The 16,284-nt window shown below is 40.4% G+C and overlaps 1 protein-coding gene across 1 annotated transcript in view; it reads left to right on the forward strand.

Annotated features, from left to right (window-relative positions):
• Nucleotides 1-15,868, forward strand: part of Hacd2 (3-hydroxyacyl-CoA dehydratase 2) — a 90,548-nt gene extending 74,680 nt beyond the window's left edge. The window contains exons 5-7 of the mRNA XM_005338884.5: nt 5,560-5,681; nt 8,042-8,220; nt 13,001-15,868. Coding sequence (XP_005338941.1) covers nt 5,560-5,681; nt 8,042-8,220; nt 13,001-13,083 — 384 coding nt within the window. The 3' untranslated portion in view covers nt 13,084-15,868. The remainder of the gene's footprint in view (nt 1-5,559; nt 5,682-8,041; nt 8,221-13,000) is intronic.
• The last annotated feature ends 416 nt before the right edge of the window (nt 15,869-16,284 follow it).

Here is a 16,284-nt window from a genome sequence, read left to right on the forward strand (position 1 = left end):
AAGCCACTATGTCTAGGGAATTTGGTCATAGCACAGACTAAGACAGACCTACTCTACATAATTTTTCCAAGAAAAATTTTTCCAAGAACAGACTGTAGTCCCACTGTCTCAGTTTTACCACAGTTTCATTTCTTTCTTCTCCTTCCTCCTTTGTTCTCTCCTCTCTTCCCAATGAGAGGATTATTAAGATGTGGAAAGAGAATGCTTACCATAAGGGTTGGTCAGGGAGAGCTCTTGGAAATAACCAGAATGGTAAGCAGCAGGTTCCAATGTGCTAAGAAGAATAGGGTTTCTACAATAGTAGTTTTCTTATGTACACCATCTGTTTTTCTTTGAATGTAACAAAAGTGACAGCTTTTCATGTACTGATATTCCCAGTGCCTTTTAAAGTCAAACATATGATGCTATTTGTGTATAAAGGTTTTTCTCCTGTGCCCATTTGTTTCTCCAGCTTGAATTTCTGTGTAAACTCCCTTGGCTAAATCACACAAGCCGCCTACACCTTGCCTCCTCCTTCCTTGCTTTGGAGCAGGGGGTGGGAATCTGCATCTGTGGCATGGAGTATCCAGAGCTCCATGTGCCACATCAGGCAGCACTGACCCTGTGGCAAGAGCTGCCCCCCCCCCCCACCAGTTTGTGCTGATCATTGTGGACATGCAGCTCCAAAACACGGACTTAAGACTTTTTTGATAAACTGTCCTAAACTACTGTCCAGTAATCTGCCTCTTCTCCTTTGCCTTGATAATTCCCCATTATCTCACTTCTCCTTTGCCCTAAGTACCCCTTTTCCCCTTAAAAGGCAATATTATGTATTTAAAGCAAACCTCTTATTCTTTTTTTAAACACTTTTATGGAGCTATAATTTTTAAGTTCATCCATTTTAAGTGTACAATTCATTGCTTTTTTAGTAAATGTATCAAGTTGTGCAACCACCACCATAATCTAGCTTGATCCTTTGTGCCCTTTTATAGTTAATTCCCAGTCTCAGCCCCTGGCAATCACTCTTCTACTTTCTGTCTCCAAATTTGCCTTTTCTGGATTTTGACATTTCATATAAATGAAATTGTATAATATGGGGTCATTTGCATTTGACCTCTTACTCAGCATGTTTTTTGAGGTTTATCTGTATTGTGGCATGTATCAGATTACCTTTCCTTTTACCAATTTGATAGATATTTGAGTTATTTTTCCTTTTCAGCTATTATAAGTGATAATACTACTATAACATTTGCATGCAAATCTTTATTCAAACATATTAAACCAGTTATTCTTGATAATTAATAAAATTATATGTTTCTAGTTCTTGATTCAAAAAAAGTAGCTGAGTTGAACTTTGCCTCTGAAAAAAACCTTCTTCCTAAGCTAAACTAGCTTTTAAAAGTTTCTGTGAGGTTATCAGTTGATTGTTTTTCACAGTCACCGACCTTTAAGAAATAAGAGGTTCCTACTTGTTAAAATATTCTCAATTCACCAGCACAGTGGTGCACGCCCATAATCCCAGTGGCTCAGGAGGCTGAAGCAGGAGGATTGCGAGTTCAGAGCCAGCCTCAGCAACAAGTAAGGCCCTAAGCAACTCAGCGAGACACTGTCTCTAATAAAATGCAAATTGGAGGCCTACCTCAGTGATTAAGTGCCCCTGGGTTCAATCCTGGTACCAATAAATAAATAAATAAATTATTTTTGTTTTGTTTTTTTTCTCATTCTCAGCTCTGGCTTTCGTAGAGAAAAACACAAGTTATCATCCAAATTAAGGATCGTTAATTCTGCACATCCCTGTGTTGGGACTGAGGAAACCAAATGATGAGACATGGACCCTTGAAGTCCTTACCATCAAGAGAAAAATAAATAGCCAGGGAAATATTCCCATCCTACCCGCTCAGCAGTCAGTAGCTTTTCAGTTATCCTCTCCTCTCCTGTTTGTTTGTTGAGATGGGGTCTTGTTGTATTGCCCAGGCCAGTGTTGTAGACCAAATGATCCTCTTGCCTCAGCATCTTGAGTAGCTGGTACTGCAGGTATATATAATATCTGGCCCCTGCCTTCTTTGATAAAGGCAACTTTATCTTTTGTTTTCCACAGTATGGATATTGAACCCAGGACACTCTACCATTGAGTTACATCCTCAGTCCTTTTTATTTTTTATTTTGAGATAGGGTCTTGCTCAGTTGCCCAGGCTGGAACTTGCAATTTTCCTGTAAAGGCAAATTATTTTTAAGAAGTACTACTAAAGTCTCTACTCGTTTTTTACCCCCCTCAACTAAAGAAATTTCAGCTGTATCAAGGAAGTTAGTATCAGTAGAATACTGTGCCTTTTCCATGTAGAGGTTTTATATATTCTCTTTTCCAAGGAAGCCCTTATCATCTCCATCCAGCTCTGCCTTTCATACTCTGTAGGACTCTCCTGGGCAATCTCAATTTGCATAAATGTCCAGGGCCCAGGAACACAGCTTCTTGAAGTGGCTTGTGTTATTAGTCAGCTGGTTTGTTTTATAGGTTTTCATTTTGATCCAAGCAAATCAGTCCCCTGTTGATTTTATCCATTAGTCTCAGGTCCACGTGCCTCTTACATATGGTATTCTTTTACATATTATAAAGTACTCCTTTTTCCTTTTCAAAGATAAGCTCTGCTAGTTGAAGGGGTTATACAACAGACTGTGACCTTGAGGTGGGGTCTGATCTATTTAGAATGTGGTTGGGAGGAAACTACAGTGTCACGGGGGCTGAACACTGCTTGTTTACTGGCTGGTTTGTTTGCAGCTCCCTCATACCTTGTTGGCTCCTATCAAGCTCACGAAAATCTCTTGGTTTCATAAGCCAAGGTCTTCTCCATTCTACTTGGAGTCATTTTGTTGTTTTGAAATGTATTTAAAGCAAACCTCTTACTCTTTTTTAAACACTTTTATGTATATAACTTTACATTTAGTCCCTTTAAATTGTATTTTCCTATTCTTTAATTTTATTTTTTTATCATGGGAGAATATACACAATAAAAAATTCTCCATTTTAACCACTTCCTGGTGTGTGGTTCAGGTGTGTCGGGTGCATTCCCATTATTGTAAATCATCACCACCATCCATCTCCAAAACTTTCTTCATCTCTCAAACTGGAACTTCATACCAATTAAACCATAATTTCCTGTTTCCCCTACCCTAGCTCCTGGCAGCCTTCTGTCTCTACTTTCTGTCTCCGAATTTGACTACTCTAGGTACTACATGTGAGTGGAATCATACAGTGTTTGTCCTTTTGTGAATGGCATATTTCACTGAGCATAATCTTCAAGGTTTGTCTATGTTGTAGCATGTATACAAATTTGCTTTATAAGGCTGAATAATATTCCACTGTGTATAAATATTTTAGCGGGGTACAGTGGTATACATCTGTAATCCCAGCTGCTCAGGAGACAGTCAGGAGGATCTCAAGTTCAAAACTAGCCTCAGCAAAAGGGAGGTGCTAAGCAACTCAATGAGACCCTGTCTCTAAATAAAATTCAAAATAGCTCTGGGGATGTGGCTCACTGAGTGCCCCTGAGTTCAATCCCGAAACACCCCCACCCCCCCGAAACAAAACAAAGCTCCCTTTGTCTATTCTTTCATCCATCAAGGGCTACTTGGGTTGCTTCCAGTTTTTGACCTTTGTGAACAATGTCGCTGTGAACCTGAGTGTACACATATTAGTTTGAGTTTCACTGTTTTTAACTTATTTTTCACATTTTGCTTCTGTTTTGTGTTATTGGATAATTATCTTTCTGCAAATCAGATATAATTAATCTCTGACTTTGTCCAAGTCCCTTCATGATAACAGTGATGGATTTCTTATTGATCTGAAGTTATCATTGCACAAAATGGCCATTCTCCCCATCCCCAGCCTTTTTAAAAGACTTGGAACCTGATCTTCACAGCTGTGCTCTGAGAGCAGACTCAGGTGATATAAAAAGTGTTCCGTGTCCAGCAGTGAAGATCATGTCCTAAGTTCTAGGCTGGGTCAAAATGAGAGGTGTGGAGGGCTTAATGTGTTTATTACCTGTCTACTTTAAGGTCACTAAGACTACACAGAAACTATTATCAGGCACCAAAAATAAGGGAACTGAGCCTTATAGTAATCTGATTTTTGTTCCTCTGCTCCACGAATATTTATTGACCTCCTACTTGTGAAAAGCATAAAGTGCTTTTGGAAAATAAAAGATAGATAAAACACACTCCATGTTTTCAAGGTGACTTATAATAAAAACTCTTGGTGAAATTTCTTGTTTCATCGCAGAATCCTTTAGGCAGGGCTTTGGCCATTTCTATAAAAATATCACCTTTAGATGAGGAGGACTAAAAAATACACACACAATGCCTTGTGCTCCAAATGTCTATGTTAATATAGACAGATTTTGAGCAAGGGTTTGTGGACAGAATAAAAAATCTCGACATGAACGCTTTAAAGATGGTTTAGTTTTTGCTTGACTTTGGCTAATAAAAAATCACCAGGAAAACAAAAAGTACTCTTGCTCTTGACAGTATAAAATTCTTATTATTTTTAGAGAATAGTAACTGTGCATTTATGAAATTCTTTGTCAGAGCAATTTAGTTAATAGCTATGTAAATGACTACTTATTTCATTGTGTAGGTGGATCGCTCCATGTACACTTTCTGAGAAAGAATATAAGTGCTAAAATCATTAACCCTGTAGATGGAAAGAAGCAAAAGTTAAGGCTGGACTGCCATGCAGTTCAGGGTGAAGGAGAGAAAATCCATCTTGGGAGATTTGTTCAGTTTACCATGTCGGGTTTTTTAATTCTGATCCAGTATATGAATGGGAACCAAAGTGAATTGCAGTGTAAGATTGTTTCTTACTATTGATTTTCAAACAAACGTCCATTATAAGCCCAGCTGGGATGGGGCAAAGGGGTACTGGAAGTTATTGCCACAACCATAAATTCTCATGCAAAAGAACGTCTCCTGTGAAACACCTAAGATGTATTTTTTTTAAGTTATTGTTTTTTCAGCATAAAAACAAATTCAGAGGAGTCTGGTAGTGGCAAAGTTCTGGCTCTAGATGCCTCCTGTGATCATGGAAGCCTCTGTAATTATGGGGGAGTTAAGGCAGCCCTTGTCTCAGGAAGAAGCCCTCAGTGGATCAGTGTCTGAAGCTCTTCCTCCTCCAAATTCATTTTACCCAGTGAATGAGCCTCATCTTCAGCTCAGCTCTAATTATTACATTCCCCCTTTTTGGAATGTCCTTGGATTCCCAGTTGTCACACAAATCACATTGATGTGATGATCCCAAGCTGTTCACCAGTTTGCCTCTGACTTCCCTACCTAACTACTTCTGGGTCCCACCAGCATCAGATCACTTGTCTGCCACGGCTCATCCCTTCCTTCCCTACAGCTCTCGCTTGTTGATGAACTGAGTCCCTTATCAGCGCATGTGTGCCTTCACTTGGCGAGCCCTTTCTGTGCTGGCTACGGCCACTGAAGGCAGAGACCACTGACTGTCACCTGGCACCAGCCCTGCACTTGGTGAATGCTTCGACCCTAACACTTGTGTTCATTTTCACTTGTTTCCTTTTCCTTCAGGTTCAGAGTGAAGACAGCGTCCTCCTGTTTGTTATTGCCTGGACAATCACGGAAATTATCCGTTACTCCTTTTATACATTCAGTCTATTAAACCATCTGCCTTACCTCATCAAATGGGCCAGGTAAAAAAAAGTACATGCAGAAAAGACAACCTTTGAAATTATCTATCACCACATTTGCCCTTTATTGTGTAAATATTGCCTCTGAGTTTCTAAAAATAAAATTGTACGAGACAGAGGTCGGGAATAAATCTAGGCTGTGGATTTCATCAGGATAAGGGTCATAGAAGCACTATCCCGAAGTCTTTACATTTGACCGTAAGTCTTCTTTATTGGGATCAATTCTTTTCAGTTGAATTGCTCAGTGGAGAGTTGGTATAACAGCCTTTTTTTCAGGGTGGGAGCGGGGGAAGGTCATTGTTGTTCCATCAAATCATCAAATTTTATTGTTTGTTGATGAACTTCTGCCATTATTGGGTTCTTGGGCCATGTCCAATTAATTCTCCCAGTCTCAGTTTTGCCAAGAAACTAGGACTCTTAAATTAATTTTCAGTTAATAGCAAACATTACATGGTAGTATTAGCTTATCAGTTTTATTTTGCTTCAATTTTTTTTACCAGTTAATATTCATTATGATGTGGGCAAAAGGCTGATAGTTCATCTGTTTATCTTAACAAATCCACGAGACAGTTGTAAGCAGTTTTCTGAGTTAGAAAAAGACTGGGGGCTAGGGGGTATCACAAAGCTGAAGGATCCAAATTGTACTTGGAACCAAAATGCTTCTTTTCACAGAAGAAAAACAGTGGATGCCAGACAATATATGAGTTCAGTTATTAAATTAGAGGCATAATCCAATTCTTTCCAACTTGTCAAGTATGAGAAATCCTTTATTTGTATTATCTTTTGCAATAAACATTTTTATTAGGAAAGAGGAAGAATGGGAAACACAGCAGCTACTAACCAGCCTACACAGCCATTGGGAAAGCTGGCTACTGGGCTGCAGGAGAAGTTGTAGTCCAAGCCCTGTTGTTATTACTGAGAAAAAATTCTCTTCTTTCTTTTTTGTACCAGGGATTGAACCCAGGGGTATTTGATCACTGAGCTACATCCCCAGCCCATTTTATAATTTATTTTGAGACAGGGTCTCGCTAAGTTGCTTAGGGCCTCTGAGTTGCTCAAGCTGGCTTTGAACTCACTATCTCAGCCTCCTGAGCCCTGGGGATGGACCACCTGGGGAAAGATTCTCTTGCCCTTTTTATGGCGGGCTGGGGGGGGATCAGGTATTCAACTCAGGAGCATTCAACCATTGATCCACATCCCCAGCTCTATTTTGTATTTTATTTAGAGACAGGGTCTCACTGAGTGCTTAGTGCCTCACTTTTGCTGAGGCTGGCTTTGAACTTCCTATCCTCCTGCCTCAGCCTCCCAAGCTGCTGGTCTTTCCCATTTTTCTCCACAACCTATAGAATATTCTTCTTTTTTCTATATCCTCCTTAAAGAGCTAAGTTTTCAGTGGGCAGTGTCTTCCCTTCATCTTCATAGATTTTTCAGCACAGTTCCTACACCTGGAAGTTTGGAATCTATTGTTCATTATGAGCCACAAACAACTCAAGGTGTTTTAAAGTCATATCTGTTGATTCCTTCAGCAATCCTTGTATCTCAGAATGGTTTCCAGGTTCATTCCAAGGAGTAGCAACTGCTTTCTGAATTCTTTTGAAACAGAGAGAACTTTTCTCTTTGGTGCTCAGGATTGAATCCAGAGACACTTTACCAATGAGCTACACCCTCAGCCCTTTTGATTTTTTGTTTTGAGACAGATTCTTACTAAGTCACCCAGGCTGGCCTCAAACTTGCAGTTTTCCTACCTCAGCCCCTTGAGTAGCTGGAATTACAGGGTGTGCTACTGCATGACCTTTCTTGGGGGTATGTTTTAACTGAAAAACTGCTTAATGACCAGAAACTATTATTAATTTTTTAAGGATAAAATTAGCATACACTTCATTTTCCACAATAGAATGTACAGGCATTTGGAAGGCAGTAAACATGTTGATGTGCTATCTCTTCAGTCCACAGACCAGACTTGGCATATGTTCCAGGAACTCCTAGACAGCAGCACCTTCCTCTCAACTGCTCTCAATCCCCCAACTCCACACCTCAGCCCCCAGGGCAGAACCCTTCACTGTAAAGCATGACTTAGTTCCCCAGCTTTACCAGCATCTGTCATCACCTTAGTTGTTTTGAAACGTTATTTATTAGTTAGGTTGACTGGGCACATTCATTTTTTTTTTTAAACATTCAGAAACATATATCTACTGTTGACCCTTTTCAAAAACTGGCTTGTAAAACCTGAATTTAGACAGTAGCTAAACAGGAAATATAGAAACAATAGTTTTCTAAAAGACCAGTTCTGATTGGAGGGGTGGGGAGCACTCTTTTAGTAAAGCTGGCTTCTGACCTCATACAGATATTTTGTTTTGTTTTAGGTACACACTTTTCATCGTGCTGTACCCCATGGGAGTGTCCGGAGAACTGCTCACCATCTATGCAGCTCTACCCTTTGTCAGGCAGGCTGGCCTGTACTCCATCAGTTTACCCAACAAATACAACTTCTCCTTTGACTACCATGCCTTCCTGATTCTGGTCATGATCTCCTACATTCCAAGTAAGTTAAAAGTTATGCATATACTTATTTATATTTTAAAATTTGGCTCTACAGTAACTAGAGTTCAATGTCTTTGATTGTCTTTGCAGCATAGCCAAGTAAATGTAAATCTAATTTATTGGGAACACTTTGGTTTTTATTGAATACTAACTGTCAAAGGTAATTTTCTCTATTAGTAATTGAATAAAGATGAACCCTTCTCAATACAGCTGCCAAAATGCAGCCCTTCTCAGTGTGTGGGTTTGAAACACTGAATACCAGGATAGATTAACTCTGTACTGGGGGTGGGGGGGTACTGAGTAGAAAACAAAAAAGCCATTAAAGGCCTTACCTTGATTTTTATTTTCTTGCCTCTTGAGAACTGCTTATTATGGTATTCGGAAAAACATTGTGAAAAGATTTTTGCATTATTTACCATATCAAAGTAAGCAGTCTTGCTTCATTTTAAGGTAGTTAACTAGAAACAAATAGCGAAATAAAAACGTTTCTTTTCTACATTTCTCATTTTCTTGTTGAGCATGCAAACCTTCTGAATAGGACACAGTGTTCCTTCAGGATGGTTTCTAGTTATTTTAATAGTATTGCTGAAGGTTCAAATATATGGAGTATCAAATATGCCTGTGAACATAGTGGCAGAGAGGAAAAGCTGTGCTTGAAGCTCTGAGGACAGTTCCAGTGGCTCAAGGTTCTGATATCCAGTCGTAAATTCTTCAATTGACTCCTGCACACCAAGGATATCTAATGCTAATGTTTCTTCTCACTTGGCTCTTACTGCAGCTCTTGCAACTCTGAATTTTATCTTAGTCTATAGAAGATACTGTAGTCTCCCCTGCGCCCCAGGTTAAACTCAGACAGGGATGGATTTTTCTTCAGCCCACAGCATTATCTGGACAAATCATCCTAACAGTCACAGGCAACATGTTTGTGTCCATCTGTGGAAAATTGCATTTCATGCATTGTGAGAAAAAAACCTACATCCAGATCTCATGTGAATGTTTATCTTGGAGAAATTCTTGGACGCAATCCTGCTTCATGATTCATTTTCCAGTCTTTATTCATTATCAAGTCCTCCTCTGTAGTGCTAGAACCGTGCACCTAAAGGCCCTCTCTCTCCATATGTAAAAGGTAGTTGATTTTCACTCAAAAAGCAAACATGGAAGGGTCTAAAAAAGTAACAGAAACAAACATTGTTTTTCACCTTTCTCTCTTTGTTCCCTCAGAGTTTCCTTTTCCTGTCTCTAGAGCAGCAGTGCCCAACTGCAGTGTTAGCACACTCAGAGGAGCACTTCCACTCCCGAGGGCACCCCAGGGTTTATTTCAGTTCAACATGGCTTTTGAATGAATAGAGATATGTATCAGGTTGGATAACTGGGAAAGGAAAGGGAGGGTCTTGTGGACTCAGTCCCATAACAACATGCTTCCACACTGACGGAAATCCAGGGGTGCCAACTTCAGATTGCCTGAAAGATGTCCAGTTATTCTAAGGAGGCCTTCATGCCAGAAACAGCTCCCCAGATCTGCCTAAATCTGTCTGCACCTGCTAGTCTTTTTTATTCCCTGGTGACCAACCTCTGCCAAGCCTTTTTCTCCTCCTGTTGCCCCCCCTTTTTTTTAATAATGTTACTGTATTTTTTATATCTTTAATTAATTAATTAATTAATTAATTATCTATCTATTTTTAAGTAGTGCTAAGAATCAACCCAGTACATCACACATGCTAGGCAAGTGCTGTATCACTGAGCTACAACCACAGTCCCCTCGCTGCCCTCTTGATGTAGTGACAAGGCTGGTCAGACACAGACAGCCCTCCATGATGCTAGGATTCCTGAAGGACAACATAGCTAGTTCTGAAGAATTTTTCTTCTTGACCTTGAGAGATAGAGAAGAAAGAGAGCACAGACCTGAGGGCTACCTGTCTTTTAAAGACAAGGGTAGGACTGTCCTCCAGTAGCACTCTGCGACCTCAGCCCCTTGCTCTTTCCAGTCTCAGCCTCCTTTTGGTAAGAGAACTTGGCAAGGTTAAAATCTAATGTAACTTTTTAAAAGGCAGCTTGATTCTTATAGAGCAGAAAAAAAGGGATGGATTTCAAATTCAGATTTAAAGATTCCCTCCAAATCCCTCACTCCCCACCCAGGGGCAAGATGGCAGCCCAAATGTCTCTTGTGCAGCAGATCCCCGCTCCTGTCTGCTGGCACTCACTGTTTTCAGTAGTTCAGGTTGTTAGTACTGAGACCAGTTTGTACAGTCCATCCCCACCAACTACACATTTCTAACTTTCCAATGCTTTTTATCTCTAAGAAGAAAGTACAGAATTGGGTGAGGTTCCTATTGACATGCAATCTACTTTAGCAAATTTGGTTTTCTTTCTACAGTTTACGGTTCTTTAATCTTTTCTGATTAGAAGTAGATGGTGTACATGTATTATATAAATAACACTTTTCCTTCATGGTCCTGATTCATTGTTGCACATGTACCTCGAATTATGGCTTAGGAGCCTGGCCCCCAGGGGTGTTCTTGCACTAGTGTTCCCTTGAGTCCCTGGCAAGGTGCTTCTCCCCTGCTGTGCTTCAGTTGCAAAGTGGAGACACCAAGAAGCTGGCACTCTGCAGGCTGCCAGTGACCACGAGCACACCTTGCCACAGCACACACAGACAGGCATACATGTACCCAGCAGCTCTCCCCTTCTGTGTCTCCCAAATTGGGAGAGCAAAAGGTCGATATTCTCAGTAGCTTGTTGCTGGGTAGAGATCTCCAGTGGTCCTCAGCATAGTCAAGTGTAGTTAAAGGTAGTGACTGTATGTCTGAAGTTGTTTCCAGACAATACTGTGGAGATGGTCAAAGCCCTGTCCACTCAAGCAATCACCATTGGAGGGGTAGAGACAGCCCAAGCACCCCAGCCCCCAGCCTGTTACACACACTCCTTTCCCCTCGGGCCCTGAGAAACCTGTGGGACTTGCAAAAGGAAGAAAGAGCCACAGCTGCCTGCTTTCTGCCATCTGACCCTGTGGACAGCCACTGCCCTTACCGTGGGAATGAAGGTGTTTTATCTTCTCACTGTAAGTGCCACCAGGGGCTTTCGAATCACTATCCTCCCCCAACACTGCAGCCAGCCACTGTGGGGTAGTGTAATCACAAACACAAGCAGGGAAAGATTCCTCTGCATGCCCAGCTCACAGCGATTTCCTCTCTTAAAGGAAATCTAGAAATGTAACTGGACCCACATTTTTAAATGATTACAATTAGCATACTTTATGGTTTAATTATATCTTTACTTGCAGTTTTTAGATTATAGAGCTTGTCAAGTTTTCTTGCTTTTATACCAAAATAGGCCTCGCACTATTAAATTATCTTCAAATTCTGTGTCTTTTCTTAAATACTTCCTGCCTGGGAATAGGGAGTGGAGTGGATGGCAGCACTGCCCAACACCCTGACTCCCCTGCAGCTGATCAGCCCTGACACACCCCCTGACGTCTTGGAGGACTTTGGGAGGATCATTTGAAATTTGGCCAATTTGGCATCCACTTAAGAAGGAAGAAACTATCCAGGGAGAGTTAGCAGTAGTAGAAATTGCCTCCCCCCAAAAATACAGTAAACTGTCTAAAAACCAGATACTGAAACCGTTGGGAAGGGGAAGGAATGAGAAGCACCAAAGCCATCTCAGCTGGAGTTGCTCACACAGTTATTGAACCCTAGTTTATAGTTACTGAAAAGGCCAGGTTGCTCCAACCAGCATTTCTCACTAGGGACACTAGACCTTTGGGGTGGGCAGTTCTTAGTTGGGGACTGTTATCTGTTGCATCCATGACCTACATGCTAAATGCCAGCAACACCCCCACCATTTCCACATGGTCCCTAGGAAGGCAGCACCAGTCTGTTCATTTGAGAACAAGTACTTTTTTTTCATGTTATTCTATGAGATGACCAAGAACAGAAGGTCCAGTAACTAAGATCCTGACTTCTCCCCCACACACACTCTTCACCCAGTACTGGGGATTGAACCCAGGAATGCTCTACCACTGAGCTACATCCCCAGCCCCTCTTTAAAATTTCTAATTGTGAGACAAGGCCTTGAATTGTGATTTTCCTGCTTCAGCCTCCTCAGAAGCTAGGGTTACAGGCGTGTGCCACTGTGCCCAGCTCCAGCTTCCTTTTGATAAGGGCTTTTTCTACATTCAAACTTGGCTTACTTGTGTTCAAATCAAATGTTGTAGCTTCCTTCTCCTCCTCAGTCTTTGCACTAAAAGAATAACCTTTTTCAGGAAGTGCTTCTGGGAGATCCCTTTCTCCATCCCCTGAGACGCACTGGGATAGGCTAAGGGTCAGGAGGCTAGAACCTGGTCCTGACCCTGTTAATGAATTGCTGTGAGACCTTGGGCAATTTGCTTACCTTCTCTGTTGCTTGGATTCTTCCTCTTTGAAATAGGAGTAACTCAATCAGTAGTAATTTTCACCTAGGTGTTGTAAAATTAATCAGAATAAATGTGAAGAGAATAGAAAAGATTGTAAAGAATGTTATTTGGCAAGCCTGGTAGTGATGTAGCTCAGTGGCAGAGCACTTGCCTAGCATGCTGGAAGCCCTCAGTTCCAGCCCCAGCAACACAATTTAAAAAAAAAAAAAAAAGTTACTTGGCAGCTCTGCGGCATCATTCTTCTCTGTCCCATTCTTAGCTAAAGCAGGAGAAGATAATTCAGTTTTTCTCCCCTTCCACAAGTCTGTGCACTTGAAGTAGGGCATGCAGTTTTAAATGATCTCCTTAACCAGTTCTTTTTTTCTTTCAGTTTTTCCCCAGTTATACTTCCACATGATACACCAGAGAAGAAAGATCCTTTCTCATACTGAAGAACACAAGAAATTTGAATAGATCCGGCTTTCTGCACCCCCCCAACCAAACTTTTCAATGATCAAAAAATGCTGCAGACTTTTTGAGTTCCCAGTACGTTTCATAGAATATAAGTAAGAACTATTTTTAAAATACTAAAACAAAACAAAAACCAAACTCCAGTGTCACATGGGCCTGGGATTTTATAAAAAGAAAAAGAAAAGGAAAAAAAGGCTGTTACATACAATGTCCTGGCTGGTCCATTTCCGCATGCTCTTCCAACCAGAAGATCCCAATATTCACGATGGCGCTAGAAAGGGATTTGGCATTTTATCTCCTATGTCCTTCCTGTATCTGGTAAATAAAGGTCTGTAACACTAACTACTTGAGAGTTACAGTCTGAGCATTGAAGTTGCACCAGCTGGCAGCGGAGTTGAGCTGCAGCCTGCAGTGCGTTCGCATTCCCTTCTCAAAGTGCTTGACTGCATGCTGGAAAACTATTTGTATTTTTGAAGCGGCAAACTTTGTTCTCTGGAATGCTCTGAAGTTATGGCTGGGACCTAGCTCCTCATATCTAGTGAATGAATTCTAAAACGTATATGCCTGTGAAGCTTTGGGGTAGTGCCCTTAAACAGAAAACCACTAGAGCCTTTCCGTTTGTTTTCAGTTGAGTCATTACTGCCTGCCACTAAGAAATGTGCTTGAATTTAATAAGTATGTGTATATTGTAAAGAACCTAACTTACCTGGAGCTCGGCCTCAATCTTATTTTAATAAATGACAGTTCTCTGAGAGGTAAAACTCAATAGTTAGTAAGTGACAAGTACCTTGCCCAGTACTGTTTGCAGAGCACCTCTGAGTAATGTATCTGCCAATAGCTATTCTCATTTATGGACTCGAAACCCATCTCGTCACATAGGAGCAGGGAGTCTATTATTAAAAGCATATAGAAGGTGTTGCTTTGGAAATGTAGTTTGGGAAAGCATTCAGGAATGGCTTTATATACTGTTATTTAATGTTTAATTCACTCTTCTGTCTAGATAATTTGCCTAACTATGGTCCTGTGTTAATTCCCACCAACTTGTCGATTCAGAGGCAGCTTATGTTCTGAATGGGCAGTCTTGAGCTAAAAGCAGATCATCTCTGCATGTTGGAGCAGCCACAGAATAGTTTGGTCCTGTGGACAGTGCTATGTCTTCATGCTATTTAATTGTTCAGTTGTGCATTAAAACCCAAGAAAGGGTTGGATGAAAATGTAAACCCAAGATGAGATTGATAACACAGCTTAGATTATAAACATAGTATCTTTATGGAGTTTTTTTCCTTCTTCATTATTTTTTCTTCTTTTAGTTGTTGATCTTTAAAAGTCTAGCTTAGATGAGTAAATGTCACTTAAAATATAATTGATAATATCAGAAAAATGTTAATTTAAAACGAAATTTTTAAATCCTTTTTTTTTTTTTTTTTTTTGGTCCATAAAAGCTTGAAGAGCTCATGCAGGCAGGTGTGTACTAAATTATTTTTTAATCAAACATTAAGATTCTACTTGGCCAAGTCAACACTTGAGTTAGATCTATTCTTTTACATGTGGGAAATTTGTTTTTATGCTTTTTTTCTCTTCATACTTTTCCAAAATATATTTCTACTGTAAAATAGCTTGGGTATCATATCAGCCTCATAACTGGATTTGGTTAAGATTTTTTCCTTTGTTTTTGGGGTTGTTGCAGAAGGTGGGGTGGAAAGGGCAGGTTTTCCAGCATTGCAGGACGGGGAGTTTCATTCAAGTCTATTATCATTTGTCACATTTATGGAAAATATTGTACTGCCTACAGTGGGATTACATCAGATTGAACTTTGGCAATGAGGACATAGCAAACAACTCCCTTTTCCAAAAGGGTCTCAACCCCCCACGTGCGTTTTGTACATCAGTGTTTCAAATACTTATGGCAGATAAGTAAGGCATGTCACTGTGTCCTTCCGTAACCTCTCTCAGTCACTTTCTTTTTCTCCCTAACACAAGTTAATTTCTCCTTTGAAGTGGTGGTGTTCTTTTATAAATTTGAGCACATCCAACCCCACCAGATGTCACATCTTCTTATGAAGTGTGAACAAGGAAGGTGATGTTCAGTGGGTATTTTGTCAGACTTAGAAGTTTAATTTCAGTGCATAGTCAAAGACAGATTGCTGTTGCAGACCCCCACTGGGGCCCCTTTGAGGTGTGCTTTGAGGTTTATGCAGCTTCACAGACACAAGCTGCTGATTTGCATCTTGCTGCATCCTGCTTGCTGGGGTTGGGATCTCATCACACTGTCCTCCCACATGGGGAAGTGCCTCTAAAGCAGGCTTTGGGTGGGAAGGAAGGTGTGGAGCCCAGGAGGCATGTGGGGAATCAGGCCCTCCTGACCCTGTTGTATTGGTTATGCGGTTCTAATAAAAGACTGGTGTCAATGTGGTCCAACCTGAGCATTGTTTTCAGTTCTGAGTTTCAGATCAACCATTCTAAAACATCAAATCCAATATACAGTGCTCCTTTAAAATTTGGGTAAAAAAAAAATTATACAACCAGATATATAATCATTTTTGTATTTTTTCTATGTTGTGAAAACCAAAATTGTAATTTTATAAGTCTTTGATTCACTAAAATTATATAATTTAAATGTATTTTTTGTATATTTAGAAATAAGGAGTTCAAAGACTATGCTTAAACTTTCTATGCATGCATTTGAAAGCTGTTTTTACCTGAAAATGTTAATGTAGTAATAAGTTGTATTCATAAAATACTGATCTGTGTTGCATTTCAAAATAAATTGGTGTGTGCTCTGCCTGGATTTGCTGAATGCAGTGTTTCAAGAATGTGGAAGTTTTAGTTCAGTTATAGACATCAGCTCTTTCTCTGACAATTTGAAAATCTTTTTTGTTGTTGTTTTTTGTTTTTTGTTGGTACTGGGACTTGAACTCAGGGGCATTCTCAACCACTGAGCCACATCCCCACCCCTATTTTGTATTTTATTTAGAGACAGGGTCTCACTGAGTTGCTAAGCACGTCACCATTTTTGAGGCTGGCTTTGAACTCACAGTCCTCCTTGGGAGTCTGAGGCCTCCCAAGCCGCTGGGATTACAGGCATATATTTCTGAGCTTACAGGAAAAATAGACATAAGACATCTCCAGAAAGTCATTCTTCCCTGCCAGTCTGCAAGCTTGCTCCAGAGGGGTAAAGTATTCCTCCTGTAAGCAACCAGGGAT

This window comes from Ictidomys tridecemlineatus, chromosome 3 (genome assembly GCF_052094955.1).
Source record: "Ictidomys tridecemlineatus isolate mIctTri1 chromosome 3, mIctTri1.hap1, whole genome shotgun sequence".
In the NCBI taxonomy this organism is placed as follows: Eukaryota; Metazoa; Chordata; class Mammalia; order Rodentia; family Sciuridae; genus Ictidomys; species Ictidomys tridecemlineatus.